Genomic DNA, 23,797 nt, shown 5'->3' on the forward strand with positions numbered 1-23,797 from the left:
TTAACGCGCAGTTAGATGAAAAATAATCGTTCAGTTTTTCCAAGGGTATATTTATTTCGTCGTCGTCTCGTCCTTTGGTAATTCCAAAGCACTTTATGGATTTCCACAACACAGCTGTTGAAACATTTGGTTGAATTAAACTGTGAGCGTGTCGTAGTTTCGCGTTTCTAGTCTGTTGGGTCATAGCGTTTCTCAGTCTCTTATAGTTCAGTAGATTGTCAGGAGTGCAATGTTTCTTAACTCGTTTATAAGCAGCATCGCGTTCAGCCATTAGTGCTCTAATCTCATCTGAGAGCCAGGGAGCTGGCTTCCGCGTAACTCGAGCCTTTTTTTCAGGGGCATGTCTATCGTACAGTTCAGTCATATGTTGATTGAAGAGAGTCACTTTGTCATTTATGTCTTTAAGTTTAAATATGTCATGCCATGGCACTGCAACTGTGTCTTGTAAAAGTTTATTCTTATCAATTTTTCGTAGATCTCTATATGAAATTATTTTCGGTTTGATCTTGGGACTTTTAATAGAATAGGCCATAAATATAGCATCATGTCGCGATATGCCTGGGACACTAATTTGACCGTGATGAACTAATGCACGTTGGTTAGTGGCAATGAGATCAATTAAAGTGTGTGATGTGTAGCGCTGAGAGGGAGAAAAATTTAAATTGCAAGCTTTAAAAGAAGTTAAAAGTTGGGTTGTCTGAGGAGAGTTAGGTTCAAGAAGTTTTATGTTGAAGTCGCCCATTATAATTATATTTGAGTAATCAGTGACTAAATCTTGTATTTGAGTCTCTAGATCGCATAAAAACCCGCTTTCGGTGGCTTATATACTACACCCAGAAGACATTTTACTTCACTCACAGTTATTTCCAGGAACATGAACTCAGGTTTTCGCTCATATGGACCTGGAGAACTACAGATTATTTTAGGGTGTAAGCTGGTCATAACATATGCGGCAGTGGCCCTGGAGGGCTTATTTAATCTCTCGGATCTAAGAAATGTATAACCCGCCAGCTGCAGTCTTTCTAATGTGTGGTGTGGTTTTAACCAAGATTCAGAGATTAATATTGCGTGGAAACTGGGAGGCATAAATAGGGCTTTTATTTCGTCCATCCGTGCCTCTGCAAGGAGGCTTAGAGCATTTATATGGCAAATCTTTAAAGCATTACTGTACGGAGAAAGCCGGTGGCTAATGATGTCCCTTGTCGACTGAGAATGGCAAGAAAGCTCAGATGACAATAGGTGTGTGTTGCCTGCGCAGCTGGTTCCAGCGACATTGGGGGAGGGTGGAGTAAGTGAAAGGTTTTGAGGAATGTTTGCAAGGAAGAGGGGAGCCTGTTCGTTTGTCTCAAGTTCGTTATCAGGGGGAATGTAAATTACGTTGTTCTCCGTTATGTTGGAGATGATTATGACAATAATGGGAATGGAAATAACAATTTACAGCGATCAATACGATAATGGCATTGTGTCAATAATGTAAGTGAAATAAACACGACAAAAATAAGGCACTGAACCAAGTCTGCTGCTACTAACACCAATCTACCACTACAGCAAGCAAAAGTAAACTATATTTCTAATTACGTTCTAATAGAGAGTTAAAGTTAAACATTACGATATAGTACAAGGATAACAGTAAAATTAAACTACAATAGAAAGTTACAAAATGTTGTGACCATTTCTTCCGCATATCACTTTAGTTCATTTAACTGTTCCATAGTGCATACTTTACACTTATTTGATCCTATTTTTATATTAATTAGTCCATCAATGCTCCATATCTGGCATACACCAAACCTCAAAATTGCCTCCTTAAGGACTGCGAGCCTTGTTGCAGTCAGATCCTCTCTTATTGTGACTGCCGTTCCCTTAAGTCCTCTTTTCTTGTGGAAGATTTCACTTCGCTTACGGTAGGAAATAAATTTCACTATCAGAGGCCGTGGCTTCGCACCCAGTCGTCTTCCAATGCGATGGCTCCTGTCAATGTCCCGAAGGTCAAGGTCGACACCAAGATCTCTTGCGATGCTTATTGCGATGACATCGGGATCTTCTCCTTCCTTTTCCAGAATGCCGAAAATACGGATACTTTGCCGCCGCTGGTATTGCTCCAGTTCATCTTGCTTGTTTTTAAAGTCACATTTGATCTTCACAAGTTCCCTGTCCTTAGCCTGAAGCTGATCTTGTAATAGTTTGACAGTTTCCTTGTATTCCGCTTTTAGTTCCTGGAGCTGCAACATTAGGGGCTGTAACTGTTTGGCTACGGCCTGCTTTGCAGGATACTGTCCTCATTTTTCCGTATTGAAAGTCAGTTAAAGTAGAACAATAAAAGTTTGATTTCCACCTAAATACTTTAAAAGCAATTATAAAATTAGGATCACCGGGCGAGTTGGCCGTGCGCGTAGAGGCGCGCGGCTGTGAGCTTGCATCCGGGAGATAGTAGGTTCGAATCCCACTATCGGCAGCCCTGAAAATGGTTTTCCGTGGTTTCCTATTTTCACACCAGGCAAATGCTGGGGCTGTACCTTAATTAAGGCCACGGCCGCTTCCTTCCAACTCCTAGGCCTTTCCTATCCCATCGTCGCCATAAGACCTATCTCTGTCGCTGCGACGTAAAGCCCATAGCAAAAAATTAGGATCTCATCCTTATTTTATTGCTAAATTATTAAAAACATAGGACATGTTTCGTTCATTTATTGAACATCTTCAGCTGTACTCATTTTTAACAAGGTTAAAATCGGTAACATTATTCTAATAATTTGCAACTTATTGTTTAACTGCTAACAGACTTAATCATAATAAATATTAAAATTCTTTTGAATGTAAAACATTATCTATTACGTCGTCTTATTAAAATAATATTACTATTTGTAGTGTTCGAAAGTTTATAGTAAAGTGTATAGCTGAAGATGTTCAATAATTGAACGAAACATGTCCTATGTTTTTAATAATTTAGCAATAAGAATGAGATCCTAATTTTATAATTGCTTTTAAAGTATTGAATAGGTGGAAATCAAAGTTTTATTGTTCTACTTTAACTGACTTTCAATACAGAAAAATGAGGATAGTATCCTGCAATGTAATGGCCAACCAGGCTAAGGTAAACATTAAGAACAGATTTATAAATCTCAAGGTTAAAATAGGTAAGATCTCGAAAGATATATGGTTTTTGAAGAAATGTTTAAAAGACAAACTTATACCAAAATTTCTAAAGCCTAACCAAAGACGTAATTTGTCAACACAAAACTTAGTACACTCACAAAACAAGGTGAATGAAATATGGCTGAAGAACGAAATCAAAATGCATTATAGAAATAAGTCGTTTTTGAACCTACAACTATACCGCACACATTTAGAAATTTCTCAGCAGTTATCCCCTTTAGAATGGGGTTCAATCCAACTGTATGCTAATGTAAAGCTTGTTGATATACTAGAAAAGAAACGAAAGACTTTAGAAAACAAACTTGTCCATTTGGAAGAGAGTAAATTAAATGTGAGGGATCAGCCGATAAGAATAAATAAATCCACTCCAGCTATAAAAGATGTACCCACTACGATAAATTTGTCTAGTACTACTTTCACTGAGAACGAAATAGGTTTACTCAATAAAGGATCAAAATTCAACTGGCCTAACCCAAACATAATAGATGACTTAATAACTACAATAGCAGAAGCAGAGTCGAATGTAAGACAAGTACCAGTAGATTCACAAAATGATACCAGATATGATATCAAAAAGAAATTTCCTACCTTAGTTGAAGAATTAATTAACAACTCAATATTCTACTCAATCTGAACAAATAAATAGTTTAAGAACCAAAATTAAAAATAACAATGTTGTCTGTCTGTTAGGTCATCAGCCCAGAGGCTGGTTGGATCCTCAAATAGCACCACCAAAGGTTATGCGGTTATAAGGAAATCGCAAAAACCAATGGCAGCGCCAAAATGAGTCGTACTAGGCAAGACGAGGAGTGAGGTAGTTTGCCATTGCTTTCCCCACTGGGTCAGAAAGTGCTATTGCAGCACGACTGACCCTATGAGCAACGCCTTTCATAACACTCAGATGCACTAGCCGTGCTCTGAATGTCATTATTTAGCACCACCCATACCCCAGCAGCTTCCATATTGTCACAGCCATGGATGAGACTGGGACTTCGGTGAAAGCTACACTTTACTCTGGCCTGTGCCAAGAGATGGATACAAAAGTACTGTATCCATCAAGAAATGGCAACAGGCAAATAACAATGTTATAGTAACTAAAGCAGACAAAGGTGAAACTACAGTTCTTTTAAATAAACACGATTACATTAGCCAAACAGAAGAGTTTTTTCGGAAAATAATAATATGTAATAACTAACAAAGACCCTATAAATAAAATACAGAAGAATCTAAAAAACGTACTTAAAAATTCTACTTTGTTAATAAACGAACAAGAGTATAAAAAATGATTAATATGAATCCCAAATTACCAGCAGCTAAAGCTTTACCTAAAATCCACAAAGCAAATATGCCTGTTAGACCTATAATCAATAGTAGAGGGAGTCCTACTTATAAAATCTCAAAATTGTTACACCAATTTTTAAAGAAACATTACAAATTTAACAGCGATTCAATGATAAACAATTCAATTGAATTTTGCGAAAAATTAAATAGTTTTAGCTTACAACCACATCACAGGATATGTTCCTATGATATAACCAATATGTATCCAAGCATACCTATTAAAGAAACCGTTGAAATCATCAAATCTAATCTAACTAAACAGGGCAAGTTAAGTACGTACGAAATAGAAGAGTTTACAAACAAATGTGTTTGGGGATGGGTGACCCCACATCAGGAATTTTAGCAAATATTTACATGGATCATCTAGAGCACAGCAAAATAAAATCAAACATAAAAGGACTATGTTTATGGTTGAGATACGTAGACGACACCTTTGTTATAATAGATAGCAAACTTAATGAGTGTGATAATATATTAAACTTTTTAAATAATCTAGACCAAAGAGTAAAATTCACTAAGGAGGAAGAAAATAATCGTTCGTTAAACTTTTTAGATATTACAGTAACACGAACAGAAAATAAATTTAACTTTCAGATTTATAGAAAGCCATCTTACGTCCCACTAGCTATTAAAAAAGATTCCCTACACCCAAAATCACAGAAACAAGCCGCTTTTTTAGTCTGATATACAGAGCCTTCAAAATGCCACTTTCTGATAATAGTTTAAAGAAAGAAATTCAATTTATAAAAGACTTAGCTTCAGTCAACGGTTATAAAATAGATGTCGTCAACAAAATCATTAATAGAGTGAAATCGAAATTAGCCACTAACCTTATTCCGATCAAAACTGAAAAACCAAAATTCGCAACATTTACATTCACCAACCCAGCGGTATACCAAATCACGAATCCGATCAAAAAACGGCAAATTAATATTGCATTTAGAACACAAAATACAAATAGAAATATATTTTTCAACCACAATAGTGTAAATTCACGCAACAACAAATACCAAAGTTCAGGAATCTGTAAGCTATTTTGCTCAGATTGTGATTTTTCTTATTTTGGCCAAACTGGCAGAAGTTTTATAACTAGATATACGGAACATGTAAACGCAGCTAAACATAACAAATTTTCTGCGATGAGTAATCATATGCAAGAAAAAGGACACCATTTTACCACAATAGAAAGGTATTTAAAAATAATCAGAAGGGTCGATAAAGGGAAATTAATGAATGAGCTAGAGAACATACATATTTACCTAGACAAATACTTCAATAAAGATAAAAACCTGAACGACGAAATAGAAATCAATAACCCATTAATAGAACAAATTCCGAAGTTAATACAAACATTCAAACTCAGTAATACAAAACTGACAAACAATTTATCATGAATAACAATAACAGTCAATCTATGAATATACAAACACCCCTCCACACAAATTCTGAACATTCCCCTCCAAGAATCACGTCATTCGCTAGAGCGCCGTCCTTGTTTGCCTCCCCTCCCAATGCCCCGCAGATACGGAGACACACATACAACACGAGGAGCACAAGTAGTCGTGAAACAGTCGAGTGCACAAATGTAAATACAGGCAGAAGTAAAAAGGGTAAGTGCTGATCCTTCAACATTAGCTTCTTCAACTTTTAATACCATCTAACAAATTTTAACAAAATTATTTTCCTGTTACAGAGATGTCAACAAACTTAATTTCGTAAATTTCTAGTAAGTTACCACTTGCTTATCATCATAACTTAACTCTCACCATTTGACAGAGTTCATGCTAAACTTTTGAAGAATTTCTCCACACTGCTAAAGTCCATAAGCAAGTCGTGAATTTGAACAATTGGACGTTAAAGATTTAAAGTACAACACATTTATGAATAATCAACAGTGTGCTTCATTTGGTTAATTTACGGATGAAAAGAATGTTAGTCACACCCAAACTCAACTGTTTTGAGATTGCACTAAGATTTTATATCCATAAGGTACAAAGTGTGGTAAAGTTCACACCAATGGTAGCAAAAAGATGTTAATGTGTATCCAACAAATAATTTTAGAATATTCAACAACTTCAACAGATTATAAATGTATTTATATCTGACTGACTTGTGACATTGTATTTCAAATTTAGAACAAAGTTTTTAAACTTTCGAACACTACAAATAGTGATATTATTTTAATAAGATGACGTAATAGATAACGTTTTATATTCAAAAGAATTTTAATATTTGTTATGATTAAGTCTGTTAGCAGTTAAACAATAAGTTGCAAATTATTAGAATAGTATTACCGATTTTACCTTGTTAAAAATGTGTACAGCTGAGGATGTTCAATAATTGATTGAAACATGTCCTATGTTTTTAACAATTTAGCAATAAAATAAGGATGAGATCCTAATTTTATAATTGCTTTTAAAGTATTGAATAGGTGGAAATCAAAGTTTTATTTTTCTACTTTTACGGCCTGCTTAACGAGTTCTTGTATGCTGGCGCCATGCGGCGGGCTGGCTTGGGGAAGCTTCTTAGGAGCCATTGTGACAACTTAGTAGTAGAACACTGATAGTTAAGTTAACTGCACACGTTGAATTTCAGCACGAATCTAATAATGTATTTCTCACTTCAAGCACTAATGTATTTCTCACTTCAAGCACTATATCACCTGCGATTTACAATTTTTGCGAGAGAAAGTTTGTGTGCGACTAGCAGCTAGCGGCCATCTTGAGCAGAATAAAGTTTTACATTGCCAGTGATGCAGAATCTGGTTACATTTGCAACTGTGAAATTTAAACAGGGTCAGCTGGGGGAACAAATAACACGGTTCAGGAACTAATAAATCGGTTATGTGGTCCTTATTTCAACAAGGGTCACACAATTTATATGGATAGATTCTTTACCAGTGTCCCAGTTTCATCATTTGTGGAGCAGAAAAACAATGGCAGTTGGCACTGTTCAAAAAATTAGGAAGAACCTACTGACAATTTTCAGAACAACTAAATTGAGAAAGATTCAGATGTAAACAACATTTACTTGCACTCAAGTGGAAAGACATATCAAGACACAGGGCTAAAATGACAAGTGTTCAGGTAAAATGTAAGGGAGGACACACAAAGAAAAGCCCAATCTAGTTTTAGATTACAATAAAAATAAAACTGAAGTGGATCATGGGGATCAGTTCCTTAGTTATTATCCATTCCAACGTAACCAAGTGAAATGGTGGAAAAAAGTATTTGTCCATATCTTTTGCATAGCTATTGTAAATTCCTTCATAATTTACAAGAAAACCCGGCCAAATCCAAAGAAACCAATATTTAGAGGGCTTTATGATTGAATTAGCAAATAAGTTTGTGGAAATGGGAGGCACTGACAATCCAGTATCCAGCTGCACGTCTCACTGGGAGGCTGAAAGAATTTTGCCCACCACAGGGCAGCAGTATGCATCTAGGTGCTGTAAAGTATGTTCCGACAGAGGTCAAAAGAAAAATTGAAAGAGAATTAGGAGGGAAACACAATGGTTCTGCAGCATTTGTGATATTGGTTTGTGTATGTCAGATTGTTTCAAGGTCTATCACACTAAAGCTAATTACTGCTTGTAAATAATGATACCGATGCCAATTCACCTCGTAGGCTAGACTACGAGGGTTGGAGCAAAAATCATGGCAACTATTTTTTTCTTGAAGATACCGGTCTGGTTGGAAAATGTGACATATACAGACGAAAGGACAAGGTGTTAACTACATGTGTGGACAATGAATAGCACTGAAATATCATAACACTCTAATTTATTACGTTAGTATACAGGGCAATATGGCCTTCCTGGTGCAAAAGAATGACAACAGAGTACACATAAATTTGACATGACTAATCTGGGCCTAACGACCCTCGAAGTAGTCCCCTGCTACTGACACCACATGCTGCCAACGATGTGGGAGGCGCTGAATACCATCTCCCTCAGCATTTGCCACACCATGTGTGAATCGGGTCACCTGTTGGCGCACAGCATTAGCAATGTCCTCTCGTGTTGCAAAATGCCTACCACGCAGTGGTTTCTTAATTTTTCGAGTGAGATCAAAGTGACGGGGTGAAATTTCGGGAGAGTGCGGTGGGTGTTCCAATTTTCCCATCAACGTCTCAGTAGCTGCCCTACACACTGCTTTATGTAGTTTTACATTGTTGTCCAGGATTATTGCACTGTTCACATGATCTGGGCGTTTCTCCTGAATGCCAGTCGTACCTGTCGCACCAGGAAGTCCCTGTAGTACTGTACGATCACTGTTCTGCCATGTGGACCAGGAAGTCCGTGTAGTACTGTACGATCACTGTTCTGCCATGTGGAACAAAGTGGCAAGCAATGACACCCCTGATGTCATACACGACAATCACCATCAATTTGACTTGGGAAGGATTCTGACAGACCTTCTGCCTCCTTGGTGATCCAGCATGTCGCCACTCCGCGGACTGACGTTTCAGTTTTGGTTCGTGTGCCTTGACCCAAAATTCATCGCTGGCAATTATTCGTGACAAGAATTGATCACCGTCCTGTTGCCAGCGTGCAAGGTGGTCGGAGCATATTGCATAGTGCACCCACCTTTTAACTTCCGTCAGTGCATGCGGTACCCACCGCGATGCGATTTTGCACAGTTGCAGCTCATTATGCAATATCCTGTGGACGGTGCATTTCTCGATGCCACTTGCTCTCTCTAACCGCAGTAGTGTCCATCGTCTGTCTTAATCAGGAGCTGCTTGATAACGGCACGTGCCACGTCGGTCCGTACACTGACAGTTCGTCCCGAACGTTGCTCATCACTGGTTGACACACGTTCTTGCTGAAACTTTCCTACCCACCGTGCTACTGTACGGTATAGTAGGGCATTATTCCCAAGGGCTTCCACTAATTCACCGTGACATTCCATCGCATTTCTCCCTCGGAGAATGGCTATTTTGATGTAAGCGCGCTGCTCAACTCGGGTTACTCACCAACTGACTGATTTCACAGCCCTCGCTGCGATACTACCAGCTATCACAGAGCCATCTGTTGTTCTGCATACACACTATGCCTGCAGAACTTCCACACGACACATATACGTTTGTGATCCGTTCACATATCTACAAGAAAAAAATAGTTGCCTTGACTTTTGCCCCAATCCTCGTATGTATATATCATTGGCATATTTTAGTTGATTTGTTCTCAATATTTGCAAAACTTTAAAATATAAACCTGACTGGTATCCATATTTACATCAGGAAACATTTTTGTACATGTAAAACGTACCATGTTCATAAATATATAAAACATAAACTGATGTACTATTATAATAATTAAAACATAGTTTTGTGAAGAGGAAATTCGGTTCTTTCTAATAATTCCAACAGTCTTACAACCATCGCTTTACCTAACCATGAACAAAACTTTTAAAAATATTAATAATCATGCGCTTTCTGGAGGATAGCACGTTCAAATATGGCCGTCTCCAATGTGTTCAATGAACGGGGCGGGTGTACCTTCCAGTACATACATTATTAGTTCTAGTGTGGTAATAAATATGCAGATCATCAGCATAAGGATGGTACTTGCGGTGCTTAATTGACCTAGTGACATCATTTATATATAAAGTGAACAGGAGAACGCCCAAGACTGACCATTGTGGGACACCAATGTTTTTTCTTTGCCACGTTGATTTATTATTATTTGCAACCACATGCTGCCAGCTGTTTGTGAGGTAAGAATAGAAAAATTCCTGCACCTTCTGGCTAAAATTTAAGGACTGTAATTTGGGAAGGAGTAACCTAGGATCAACAGTATCAAATGCGCTACTGAAATCTAAAGGAATATGAATTGTCACTTGTTTGTTGTCCATTGCATATATAATGTCATCTGTCACTTTTAGAGAGCTGTCATGGTACTTATTTTTCTTAAAGCCTGATTGATAAGAGTCGATTAAAGCATATTTATGCAAGTACGTAAGGATTTGCTCGTGTACCAGGCATTCCTGCAGTTTCAATAGGAGTGGTAGGAAAAAACTGGTTGGTAATCTGAAGGAATACTGGGTCCATCCTTTTTGGGATTGGGATGACGAGGGCATTCTTCCACGCTGTAGGAAAATTTCCTTGGGTTAAATGGTAGTTAATAATGTGTGTTACGATCAGCAGAATAGCGCCAGTGATATATTTGTAGAAAGACAGAGGTATCTCATCGTGTCCAGCAGCATTTGAGTATGGCAATAAGAATCAAGAAGGGGATGTGTTAACATATTGGTGACCGGAGGCTGCTACCCATTGTTGACCGGATAGTTCAAGCATGCAAGAAAAAAATTCATTGCTGCACTTAAACTCATGTGATGATGATGATGCTTGTTGTTTAAAGGGGCCTAACATCCAGGTCATCGGCCCTCAAACTCATGCAACACGAAAAGTATTCTTGGTATCGACCTCAGACTTCTGTATTACGAGCTGGATTATTTTTGTGAAGCTGCCGACTGTATCTGTACTCAATATGTGTATATATCTGAGTCACTGCGGTATACCAAAGCATGAGATTATTGTCCACGATTTCACATCGAAGGACCAAAATTTTTGTGGGAATCACTCGCGTAGTAGAAATATCTAATGGACTGTATCTAGGTACATCTGACAACCAGTCTGCACATAATTCATCACAGATATCCATATCTGTTAACAACCGCATGCGCCACGCCATGTTGACAGCTGCCCTGAAACTCTAAGGAATAGCTCAACATTTCTGATATTATTTTATTAACTAGATGAAGGTTTAAAGAAAAGAGGATAATAGAGCAATAGCTGTCTTATACTATTTATTCCTTGACTACACTATTTAAAACTTATAATTTCACCACCAGATTGTAGCAGCGATCAAAGAAACACGAGATCCATTAAAACGGGAATTCTCATAGCCCGTCACATATGGTCAGTTGAGAAACTACGAGAATTCTCGGGGCCTGTCGCCAATTTGTTAATGGACTTCTTCCAGAGGCACTAATAATAGGAAACTCAAAGTTCAGAAAGAAATAGCCAGAAGATTACCAGATATGCCTGGGGAAATAGAAGAGCAAGAATGTTGATTTACATATTATTGGAAAAAGGGCATCGGAAAGATGTTATGGAAGTTACAGCTATGCCTGAGAAAGCCTTTGGGGGAGATCACAGAGCAGTGATTGCAAAGATGAAAGTAAGGAAGGTCACAAAACTACAAGAAAAAAAGAGAAAGAAAGATTTTGGTCTGGAGACTGAAGGAAAAGGAGGTTTAGGAAGATTTTAGGAAATCATTACAAGAACTGATTACAAGGAAATATATTAGCCATGTTGAACAGGAATGGAATAATTGGATATCTAACATTACCAAGGACCAAGAATGCTGATTTTAAAACGTTTGACCAAGTGAGTTTGCCGTATGGATAGGGGTCAAACTTCACTATCAGCAGCCCTGAAGATGGTTTTTCATGGTTTCCCCTTTCCACACCAGGCAAATGCCTTAATTAAGGCCACAGCTGCTTCTTTCCCACTCCTAGACCTTTGCTATCCCATCGTCAGCATAAGACCTATCTGTGTCAGTGTGACTTAAAACAGATTGTAAAATATATAAAAAAACTATCAGTTTTGTACTACAATGATGCAAAGAGACATGGGCATTTCAAGGGCTGAGTCCAAGGCATTATTAAGATCAGCGAGCTGGTCACTTGCCATTTGTCCATCTTGTTTTGTGAACCAATATGCTGCATCCCACAACTCTACTGGGCCCGTAGCCTTGGCAGTGCCGATTGTGATGGAAAGATGCGTGGAATTCTTCTGTTGACATCTTCTTGATGTAAATTCGCCAGAGTTCTCATGCTTTCTTCCAATCAGCAAGTGAGTTGCCCTTTTCATCCTTAATAGCATACATGTGTTGTGGTGGGTGTATTTAACGAATTGGTACTACAGCATGCCCTCTCGAGACTGTCCTTATGAATTGTTGATGTTACATTATCTACCCTTTCTTGCGGTACGTCTAGGTCTGTTATGCTGCTCGATGCATGTTCGTAAGGTAATCTAAAAGTTATCTTTCTGTTTCTTTGTCCCTACTTTACAATTGTTGTTGAAAATATGTCTGAGGGTTAGCAACTTATGACCTGATCAGATCTTCATTCGACATGAACATAAATCGTTTACGAGGTCCACAATTATTGACGCTGTAGTTGTTAATTCATATTTCTCCTTTTTGTAATGCAGGCCCTTCATTAATATTTGGAGTTGGAAATCTCTACTGCATATCCATAGCTATCACATAATATTCTGGTGGATTTTCTTTAGCTACTTCTATCAAAGAATTTTTTCTTGTCAGTCTTTTTTTATATGTATTGGATATGGTTATGTGATGTGTGTCACATTTTGGACAAGTATCAGATTGTGTTAGCCTTAAACCTGTGTTGTATTCTGTCATAATCATAGGAGTAAACTTACTCTTTAATACTGCAGGAATGTTATTTTCTTTGCAATATGCAGAACACTAGTCTATGATGTTACTACACGTGCCATGTAAAAACTGTTATTCTCCCTGGCCTATCTTTTCTTCATCGTCATGTTATAGTATGTGCTTCCAAGCTGTGTTATTTAATGTGTATTTCTTTGATGTATTTATATGTATTTTGCCTTGCTATGCTTTACCCCTGTTATCAATAATTTTTTTGCCTCCCTTCCCGTATATCTTCAGAGAAACGTAGATTTTATCTCGCTCTGAAGTGTTCCTTGCCTGCTTTGCGAGGTCTCTCTCTCTTGCTTCGTCCCCCTCTGCTCCTCCCCTCTCCTCCAGAGGGGGAGTTCTTGTTCACATGACCAGTGTGCTGCTCCTTGTGGCCTTGTCTGGCCGCGTGGTCCTTCTCCTGTTGGCACTGGTGCAGTGCGCTACCTTTCTGGACTCGCCTTGTCAACCTTTGTCCGGGCACGCTAGCGTGGAGGTAAGGGACCTTGATCCACTTTAGATGTTAGTTGGAAAGGGGCCTGAGGTAATTATAAAAAAATTATCATGGATGTGTAATGGCAGGAGCCTTGTGATTTCGAAATTATGTCTACTTAAAGTTTCAAGGTGTTGTGTTCGATCAAGTTGCCAAAGAATGTATTTTCTTGGATAAGATATTTTCCCAAACTGGGAAAGGCTCTTCGCTGGTGTTAATGTACCTCATTCGTCCTCGATATTGGAGATTGTTAAGACGGGCAAGTCCCCGACAGTGGGATTCGATTAGTGTTGCTTTTCAAGGCACTGTAATTTGGTGGGCATTTTCTATATGCCTTGAAGCATTGCCTGCCTTTAAGGCAGCGAGAGGCCTAGTTTTACCTACTCTTAATATTGCTGCAAGGTTTGTGAACTTGTGGTTCTCTTATATTCAGAAAGTGTTTATGGAATTGTCCTTTATACTTATTGCTGTTTGATACCCAGCTTACGTTCGGGGTACTTAGCCACAGAGGTTATGAACATGTACCTGATAGGGTCACGATAGTTGTAATAAATATAGATCTAATACGTTTATAAAAGGTGTAACAGTTGAGCATCTAATGCTTTCCCAAGTTTGTATGAATATGTACCTGATAGTGAGGGCTGGTCCCCTCATTCTTATCCCGCTGTTCTGAAAGTATGTACAGGTGTGATCTCCTTGTGAGTTTTTAGGATTTGATAGCTTTAAGGTTGTTAAACCTTTCAGTATTCTATAAAACGAAGTTTGGCGAGTTGTTATTGTTAAATAAAGTTGGGCATTTTCTTTTAATACGACTGATCACCCAGCCCACTGGGCCGTCGCTTTTCCGTCCGTCCTACTCCCAACTGCTCAGCTGGTAGCAGAGCGGGGTTGTATGGGGCTGGTGTCATATTAGTGAACTTACTTGCTCGGTTAGGAGGGGTGTCTCTCGGTGTCCTTCTGCCATGGCATGCCTTATTTTGTTTGTTTTTGTTTGTTAAACCATTAAAATGTCTGCTCGTGATGTAGCTTATCCGGGGTCTCTCCGCAAGGAAGAGTTACTCTATGAGTTGACCATTCAGAACCTTGAATCTCGGGGTACGATCAAGAGCGATGAGGCATTAATACGAACCACCTTAGATAAGTCGGTCATTGTACCTCATTATACCGATGGCGAGGCGAGCAGTGCCGCGTCCTTGATTGACATGAATTTAACCGATATTGCTTCAATTATGGACTTTTTCGAAAGCGACGTGGTAGCTAGTCAACAGTTGAGGAGAGTTCAATGTCGCCTCACATATTATGTTCAGCGTATTGAGGATCTTTTGTCATTGGAGGTAAGGGATGTGTTGAGGACCCAAGACAAGCACTTGGAGATAGAGCGCTTGGCTTGTTGGAGAAAACTGACTCGTGGCTGACGAAGTTGGCAGTCAAAGCGAAACCTCCCCCTTTCGTCCTAGTGGTAGGTGGAGAGGATGCGGATAGGGAGGAATAGGGAGGTTGGAGAACAGCAAACTTTGCAATGTATTCTACCGTCACTTGTTTCTATATTCTGCAATATTCCTCATCTATTAACACTAATATTGAAAGATGGCCCATACTACTCTGTCAGTTCGGTTAGTGACATGGTAGCCTTCCTTCGTTTCCTGGTCGAATTCTTGGACCATGCCCTGGTTTTTGGAATTTCACATAGTCATATATTGCAGATTATTTATCGTTTGGCAAGTGGTGAGTTGTCGCATAGGATTATTAAGGCTAATAAGGAACAGGAAACTATTTAGCAATTCCACGCGCACTTACTGACGCATTTTATTCCAGCTAGGCCGTTAAATTCGTTTGTGCAAAAAATTTACTTCGGAGCGTAGCGTAATGATGAGTCGTTGCCTGATTTCATTTTGGATATTAAAAATTGCGCCAGGGTTTTCGCGCTCCATCTCATGCTTCCCCTTACAATAGATATATTTTCCACTGTCTCATCTAGTAAAATCTCTAAGATATCTGCAACTTCTTTCTCACTCTGCAAAATATCTTGCTTTCTTTTCTGGCAGAATATAAACATCTGCAACTGTTGCTTTGTTTATGGTTTATGCATCTCAGTCACCTTTTGATAACTACAGTCCCGCACCGTTCTTGCCATCAGCAGCCAATACTGTGCATGGTGGATGATAAAAGGGGCTGAGAACTCATTCGATGCCATTGGCTGTTCATAACCTTGCCCATGTGAGATATTGTCAGGTGTGTTTTCTGCACGAGACTAAAGCAGTATTGATGATCTTGATAACTTGAATTGTAGAAGGAAAGATAGGAATGGGAATGGGAACATGTAACAGGATAAACAGTGTGGATAGAGGAGACGAGGACATTCTTCATATGCTACCCAGATAGATTCCAGTTTCTACTCAGCCGCCAGCTTCATCAGGATCTTCTTTGTTCATAATCCTTTGCCACCACCTTTATCTTATTGTTTCTTCCCTTTTCCAATTTTTCTCCAGCTTTATTCTTTTCCCAAACTCCACACATCAGATCTGTCCAGATGATCCCCATTAGGTATGTTTATGCACATCCTTGCGTGATGAAGCTTGGAAACTGAAAGGATATCCCACGGGCTCAGATGGAATGACTCCGTGAAGATTGTCCTTGTCCATTAATGTTTATGTGTCCTCTCGCCACATCCTCCTGCCTTTGTGTTTACCCTACTGTGTGCTCCTGTTCATGTTCAGATCTCCCTGTATATTGTTTACTGCTATGCTCCTTAGGAGACGAGAAGTTCTAATGGTATATGAGGACTAACATGGAGGAGATAAGTAATATTTCTCTTCCTGTGACCAGACCATGAAAATTTGTAAAGAATTCTAAATGGTTTTCTTCTAAACTTGCAATGATGGATACCTTTTTTTCTCCTCAGAATGCCAATAAAAGAACAAAGGATGAGTTGAAAGAAGTTCACATCCCTGGATCTCATAAGAATGAGTAAGTAATTATTTTGCATAGAATAATTCAGTGTACCATAGAAAATAAGATTCCAGCCTTTGGCAGTGTAACTCAAAAACACCAAGTGATGGGAGGTTCACCTTGATGTTAAACAATTTGTAACAAAGCAGACTAGAACCTCATTTGAACCATCAGCAAGTTACTTTAATTGGGGAAATTTTGTGAATTAATTCAAGCTGTTGAGGCACATGCAGTGCAAATGGTATTGAAGTGGGGCACAAGCAATGGCAAATAGAACAAGTATAATTTCACCAATACTGAGAGAGGGAAGAAATCTCGGCATGGCACAGTGAATACTTCTAGGATGTGCATGGATGTGGACAAATATACCAATGTATTCTAAGCTAGTGAATATTACATGATAGACAAATTCAGAGATGGTTACATATTTAGAGACAATATTTTCAGGGCACATTTGGGAGACATGCTCTCTCTCCAATACAACCTACCTTGTATTTTTTTATGATTACTTTCTGACCTGTCGATCATTTAATTGTTTCTCCTGAATTTAAGCCACTTACTACAGAACTTAAATTATGTTTTGAAGCTCCTGTCATTTCTGGGTGTTGATTCATTGGCAGAAGGTGGTGTTGTAATTGGATTTCATATCGCTAAAAGGTTCAGATGTTGTCACGCAAGTTTGTATTACATTAATTATGGCTGACGGTGGGCGAATGGACACTCTCATTGGTTGAAGGCTAGTCCAATAAAATGTCGTTCCCATAATTCAATAGAGAGAGAAGTTATGACCAACTTACGCGATGAAAAGACCTAAGAGTGAGGCAATGTCAAAGAATGAGCATATGAAACAAATAAGAGTAACTATATCTTGGTATGTTGAACTATGGTAGTGACATTTCATAGGGCAAATCTTCAGGCCATGGAGAGTCTATTGGTGCCAACGCCAGCCACGATTATATAACAAAGTGATGAAATAGTTGAGACGTTTCGATGCAGTAATTACGATTCTAAACATATGAAACCATAGATAGCGCTAGTTATGCTTAAATATGAATACGAAATAGAGGCTTAAATCCGCGCAACTTGTGATTGAATATAAAAAAGAAATAGAGGCCTAATTATTAGTAGTACGTAGCGTTCCCCACACCGGAAGAAAAAATCACAAGGAAATGTAACCTGAATGATAAACAATGTATAATAGAGAAGAAGAATGTATGTAAATGGAACCAACCATAATGTAGTGGAGGTTAGGCGATGACACGAAAAAACAACACGATTGAACTTCTCATTCACTAATAATTTGACGTGACGGCCACACCATTCACATACTCTGCTATTTGAAATCAAATTGTGACGTACATAGAATTGAAGTAAATCATTGAAATTGTTCTTGTAATTCGCTGAAAAACTTGTTACATTAATAACACATCCATCGCACGATGCCATGTCAATATAATTAGATATGTTTTCTGTATCAACAATGGCCAGATGCACTGGATGCGCTATGTACGAAGAAAGAAGTAGTAGGCTTTGCTTCTATCAATCCTATCATTTCGTGACCAGTAAGCGACATAGAATGCCGTGGTGTATTAATGTGAAGAGAAACGTCATTGTGGTCCAGGGCTAAGTCGTGCGAGTCGTCTGCGAGAAAAATAAACATAGTCCAGGGCTAATCTAACCTAACCTAACCGCGAGTCGTCTGCGAGAAAAATAAATAACCTAACCTAACCTAAACTGCGATAAAATTAAACATAGTCCTAACCTAACCTAACCTATGTGAAAACAAATGTAATTGTGGTCCAGGGCTCAACAAATGTAATTGTGGTCCAGGGCTCAGTACCATTTAGTTCCTAAGTACAGTGGTTGGCAGCATCGGCGAGTCGTGCAAGTCGTCTGCGAGAAAAATAAACATAGGACAGTCATACCGCGCGTATATATTGCCGATGAAAGCAATAACCATGGTACTACCGCGGTACTAATCTTGCGTGACATGTACTGAAGTTCTAATCGCTAAAATTCCTGTTGTCATGGGCAGTTTAAAATTGATAAGTGAATATTGTAAGGCTCAAATCTGGTTGTGATCATGTTGAGGTTGGCCAGTGATACTAAGTGAGACATGTGTTCACTCACAGGTTGATGTTTCGTTACACTGAGAATTATCATTCTCTTTTTCTGAAACCATTTCAGTGTGTTACTGAATCGACGAAGGATTTGTCGGTGCCGCGTGCTAGGAAATTTCCGCAGTCTGTTTATTTTGAGTTTTGGAATGTTGGCAGATGTGGTTTTGCTGAGGATGTCATCATGCTGCCCACAGGTCAGCTGGATGACCAGCAGTTGCCTTGGCAGGACAGAGTTCTTAATTTGTTCCTCCCTCAGATTAGATGCAATATTCATGGTTTCAAGTGAAATATACACCTAAGATATAAAGCTACTTAATGGAGCAGTAATAGAATCTGGAAACCATCATAAACTAGAATAGAACACCCAGTCTTGAATTCATCACAACGACCAATAATAATGGTGACAGGAATTGCTGATTACAAAGTCATCATTTGATTTGAGAACCTGGTGTCTTCTCTTACTAGTACTAGAGACAGTGAGCCTGAGATCCATGGAAGCGTACCAATAATGAGGATTTCAACAGAGGAAATACCAGGATAAGCCTCATCCTCAACCTATTCAGAGAAACTCTGATGATAGAAATGGCTGATCGCTGGAGCTTTGCTCTGAATAGCATATTGAACTAATGAATTGATCCTTACTAGGCATCAAAGCGAGAAGATAACTCGGCTACTTTGGGCACATTGCCATGAGATCAGAAATGCTTGTTACAGGGGCTGAAGACTGGGATGAGCCACAGCAAGTAGCATGGCATCTAGGCAACATACAGAGGATAGATAGGTCTATAATGACAGGGAGGGGTTTAGTTGTGTGTGAAATTAGTGAACAGTTTGCTCTTAATGGTAGGCTGTGCAGAAATAGTAGCAGCATGTATGATAGAATATTTTACTTCCTAGACTAAAGGGGAAAGGAACATCAGGTATGGAATGTGAAATTTGAATATGCAGATGAATTATAGTATGAAGGCAACGAGTTCAATAAAATGAATAATAAAACCACAGAACTGACCACCAACAGATTGAGCTGCATTTCTAGAATTGCTCTTTCAAGACATTTGATGGTAACACCGATTCACTGGGAAGTCTACTACTTCAGTAACAAGACTGTGGTTGACTACGAAACTTTTGGAAGTTTGTATGTTAACTTTGCATAAGCCATTTCTATTCTGGTGCATGCACTGGAAGATACAGGCTACTGATATCCTAGAAGTAGTAATCTTACTCCTGAGCTTGAACACATGTTCAATTGGAGGTTGCAGATCTTTGGTTGCCTTCATATATCTATTCCTTTGAGCAGTGTACCTCCTTGGTAATGCTTAACACAATCACTTAGATGACAAACATAGCTGGCAATGGTGATTACACCCTATGGGGATTAAGTGCTCATTACAAAAACATGGATCACACTCATCATAAATAGTAGTAATACCGAGCACGATTTTGCATTTTTTGTTCAACATGTTGCGAATCTGATGGCCATCGGTTCAGTTCCAAGTCAGGCCAGAGATGTTTTTCCTGTATCTGAGGGCTTGTTCCAGGTCCATGTAGCCTGAGTTAACTGACAGTGAAATAAGCAAAAAATTAACACTGGGTGAGCCAAGGTCCTCTTGATTTTTGTTTTTATTGCCAGTGCATCTTTGTAAGCACTTCAAGTCGCTTGATTATTATTATGTTGTTTATTTTTCAGTGCCAGGTATACAAGTTGTGTAATGACTGACGAACCGGCCCTTTACATCCAGAAGAGTGAGGAAGGACGACTACATTGTCCCCCAATACGCAGTGTTCCCCACAAAAACCTAGAATTGTCCAGTGCCAGAGTATTGGAAAATGTCGAAAGTCTCTTGCTGTCCTCTGTTAAGAACAGCCATGTATGTAACAATTGTGGAAGGACTTTCACCTCGCCTAAAGATTTAAAAAATCATGAAAGATTTCCGTGTGGAGACGGCTTGAATGATAGTAAATCAATGGTGGCCCTAGCAGTGAAGAAGTGCAAGAATATTGACGTTTTTGAGTGCAATGCATGTGATAGATCCTTCACTTCTTACAAAGGCTTTCAGATACACAAAGCATTTTGTAAAATTGGTTCAAAGCCATGCTGCTGTGATGAACTTGGAATTCCTTGTTCTTTCAAAAGTAGCAACAATAATCACCAAGGAAATTCACTGAATAGCTTGTTACCTTTTTGTTGTTGTGTATGTGGAAAATATTTTCAGTTGAAAAAGAGGCTGAAAGTTCATATGGTTATCCATTCAGATGAAAGACTATACTACTGTGATGAATGTAGTCTAGGATTTAGGAGGCGTAAGAATCTCCTTAGCCACTTGGTAGTTCATGATAATGTTAACCCACATATATGTAGTGTTTGTTGGAAATATTTTCGTACGAGAAATAGCCTTAGACAGCATATGATTACACATTCACGTAAGAAACCATTTACTTGCGATGAATGTGGCAAGGCATTTAAAACTCGTTCTGGTATTGCAGAACATTGTCAAACACACATCAAGGTTTTGTCATTTACTTGCAGCAGTTGTCCTAGGTCTTTTAAGAGTAGGTGGTCTTTGTATGAACACAGAAATTATGCCCACTCAGGAACAAGGCGGTATACTTGTAATCGGTGTAGTCATATATTGTTTAGTCGGAAAACTCTAGTTCGACACTTGGCAAAGTGCAGTACAGGTAGATAATAAATGTGACTTAGTTTACAGCTTTCCAAGCTACATGCAACTTATTTTTATACCCATTCATGTGAGATAACATGCTTGTTATGAATGTGTAGAAAGATTCTTAACCCATGAAAGACCTTTTTAACCATGTGCTTGTTCAGAGTGATATATACAGTGCTGATCACAAAAAAACTATCAAACTTTTAGTCAGCTGTAATAATTTGTTTTGCAGGCATAGGTTATACTGGACCTAAACATGTTACTTTATTTGTACAGAAGCCAAAAATGAACAAAAATACACTCATGTTTATGCTTGATTGACCCAAACAGACACAGGGGGCCCAAACAGAAAGTCATGGCACTTGAATGCAACTGAAACTTAGACTTAACACTTTTCCGTACTCTGTGTTCCCACCTCTGGCTCGTAGCACAGCAGCACACCGGCGTGGTGGTCTTCTGATAAGCCTCCGGATTGCATGGCTCCCCACCTTCCAGTAATGCTGCTGTCAGCTCCTGGAGTGTGCGGGATTGCTGTGGGCAATTCTGGATACGTCTACCAAGTTGCTCCGACAGATGCTCGATACAATTGAGGTCGGGGCTACATGCGGGCCAGTCCATTACTTGAATTTCAACAGCTGCAAGGAAGTCCTTGGTGGCCCTAGCAGAATTTGCAGAGGCTCCATTATGCACTGATGTGAAATACTGCCCAGTGAATCTCTGTAATGGGCAGCCTCCTCAATGTGTTGCACAGCTGTCAATGCCCCCTGAATTATACGAGGTTACTTTTATGGTTCAAAGAATTCCTCTCCAAACATTCACTGAACTGCCACTGTAAGCAACTGTTTCCTGCACGTTGCAGTGCAAATTTCATTCTCCTTGACATTGCCAGAATTAAATACAACTATCTGACCAAGAAAGCAGGAATCTGGGTTCATCAGCAAAGAATACTGGAGTGCATTATCGGGGCTGCTCTTGTGCAAATTGCAGACGGCATCTTCGGTGATGAGGGGTCAACTGGGCCACTGTAATCGATGTATGGTAATTGAGCTGACATTCCCCTAGTCTATTGCGGACTGTCCGTGTATTGATGACAGTCCCATGTGCATTAGTTAGCTCACCTCGTAGGGTCCTGGCTGTACTGCGGCAATTTCGGAGGGCTTGTACATCAAGAAATCAGTCCTCAGCTGGCATTGTTTTCCGTTTCCTCTTTGAACCAGGTTGGCGTTTCTTGATATCGCTGCCATAGCCTGCATATAACTGGTTGAGACACTCCGAGCCACTAAGCCATGTAACACTGAGTGCGTCCTTCCTGCAAGAGGGTTACTGCACGCATGACTTGTTCTGGTGGTAAATGACTTCCCTTGTCTTGTGCTCTAGCCTGCCTGTGCTGCTTACCAATATGATAGCTCACACAGCACTGACAGACCATGCCGCACGTCATGAACCACTCCTGATTGGGTTGCGGTCACAAAGATAACTGTTATGATTGGAGGGCTATGTACTTGACTTCAATATTCCACCTTATTAATTTCACCAAAGGAAAAACAAAATAACCCTGAAGAGCACCATTGGTGTGAAACAGCATATGTGTTTATACTAAAGTTGTGATACTTTTCTTTGAGCATTGTATATGGATTTGCTGTTATGTCATAAATACTTCCTGTTGACTCTCCATTACACAATATAAAACAATGGACAAGGCTATTTAATGTGGTAGGTCTGCTATAGTATAAATCAGTGAGCTTATGCTTAATACTGCAACAAATTGGACATGATTGGAATATTTGGTTCCAACATCCATTAATATAAGTTTATAAGAAGTCTTTCTCTTTTTTTTCTACCTTGTTTCCTACCTTTGATGTATCCATTGCTTGTAATTTTTAACTGTGCTGCGTTATTAGGGAATATTAAGCTGAAGGATCCTATTGATTGGCCTTCTTGACATCATGCACCTGGAAATAACAACAGTGAAAATACAATGGTGTTCAGTAAAGTGCTACATGTAATGTCACAGTTCTAAACGGAGATTTTTTTGTCTGCACTTTTGTACGATTGGTCTTCACTGAAATTGAATGGTTTACAAAATGTTTGCATGCACTAAATCAATAAATTAAATAAATTTACATTGAATTTGAGAATTCACTTCAGTGTATTGTAGTACAATAGCTACTGTATATGCTGGTAAGCATCAATTTAAGGGAACACTGGCACCTAAAATGTATGTTTTAGGGTGCTGAGTCAGGAGTGCATGAGATGAAGGTTGACTTTTGAGACAGGAAGATCATAAGGAAGATATGTGGAGTTGTAAGTGAAATGGCTAAAGAATGGGGACAAAGATAACATTGCAAGAATAGTTTATCCAGCCAAAATTAGGCACGGTGGAAAATAAGATGACCTGGGTATGTTCTATTCTCAGCCTCTAAAGAATATATTTACTAGATGGTGTGACAAGAGAAGGAGTAGACCTGCAAGAATATTTATTTTTTTATTTATTTATTTGGGAAACCAAAACAGCGAGAAGCCGAATTACAGAGTTCCGCAATGAAAAACATATTTACAATAGAGTAGCACAAGGCAAACATAAAAAATAAGTAGAAGAACAATGACGGAGAAACATCTAATG

At 38.9% G+C, this 23,797-nt stretch overlaps 1 protein-coding gene across 2 annotated transcripts in view; it reads left to right on the forward strand.

Moving 5' to 3' along the window:
• The window catches only part of LOC136886091 (gastrula zinc finger protein XlCGF46.1-like), a 58,805-nt gene extending 35,819 nt beyond the window's left edge, over nucleotides 1-22,986 (forward strand). For both annotated transcript variants that reach the window (XM_068230482.1, XM_068230483.1), the window contains 2 exons: nucleotides 16,342-16,406; nucleotides 20,196-22,986. In XM_068230482.1, coding sequence (XP_068086583.1) covers nucleotides 16,342-16,406; nucleotides 20,196-21,195 — 1,065 coding nt within the window. In that variant the 3' untranslated portion in view covers nucleotides 21,196-22,986. The remainder of the gene's footprint in view (nucleotides 1-16,341; nucleotides 16,407-20,195) is intronic.
• The last annotated feature ends 811 nt before the right edge of the window (nucleotides 22,987-23,797 follow it).

This window comes from Anabrus simplex, chromosome X (genome assembly GCF_040414725.1).
Source record: "Anabrus simplex isolate iqAnaSimp1 chromosome X, ASM4041472v1, whole genome shotgun sequence".
Classification (NCBI taxonomy): domain Eukaryota; kingdom Metazoa; phylum Arthropoda; class Insecta; order Orthoptera; family Tettigoniidae; genus Anabrus; species Anabrus simplex.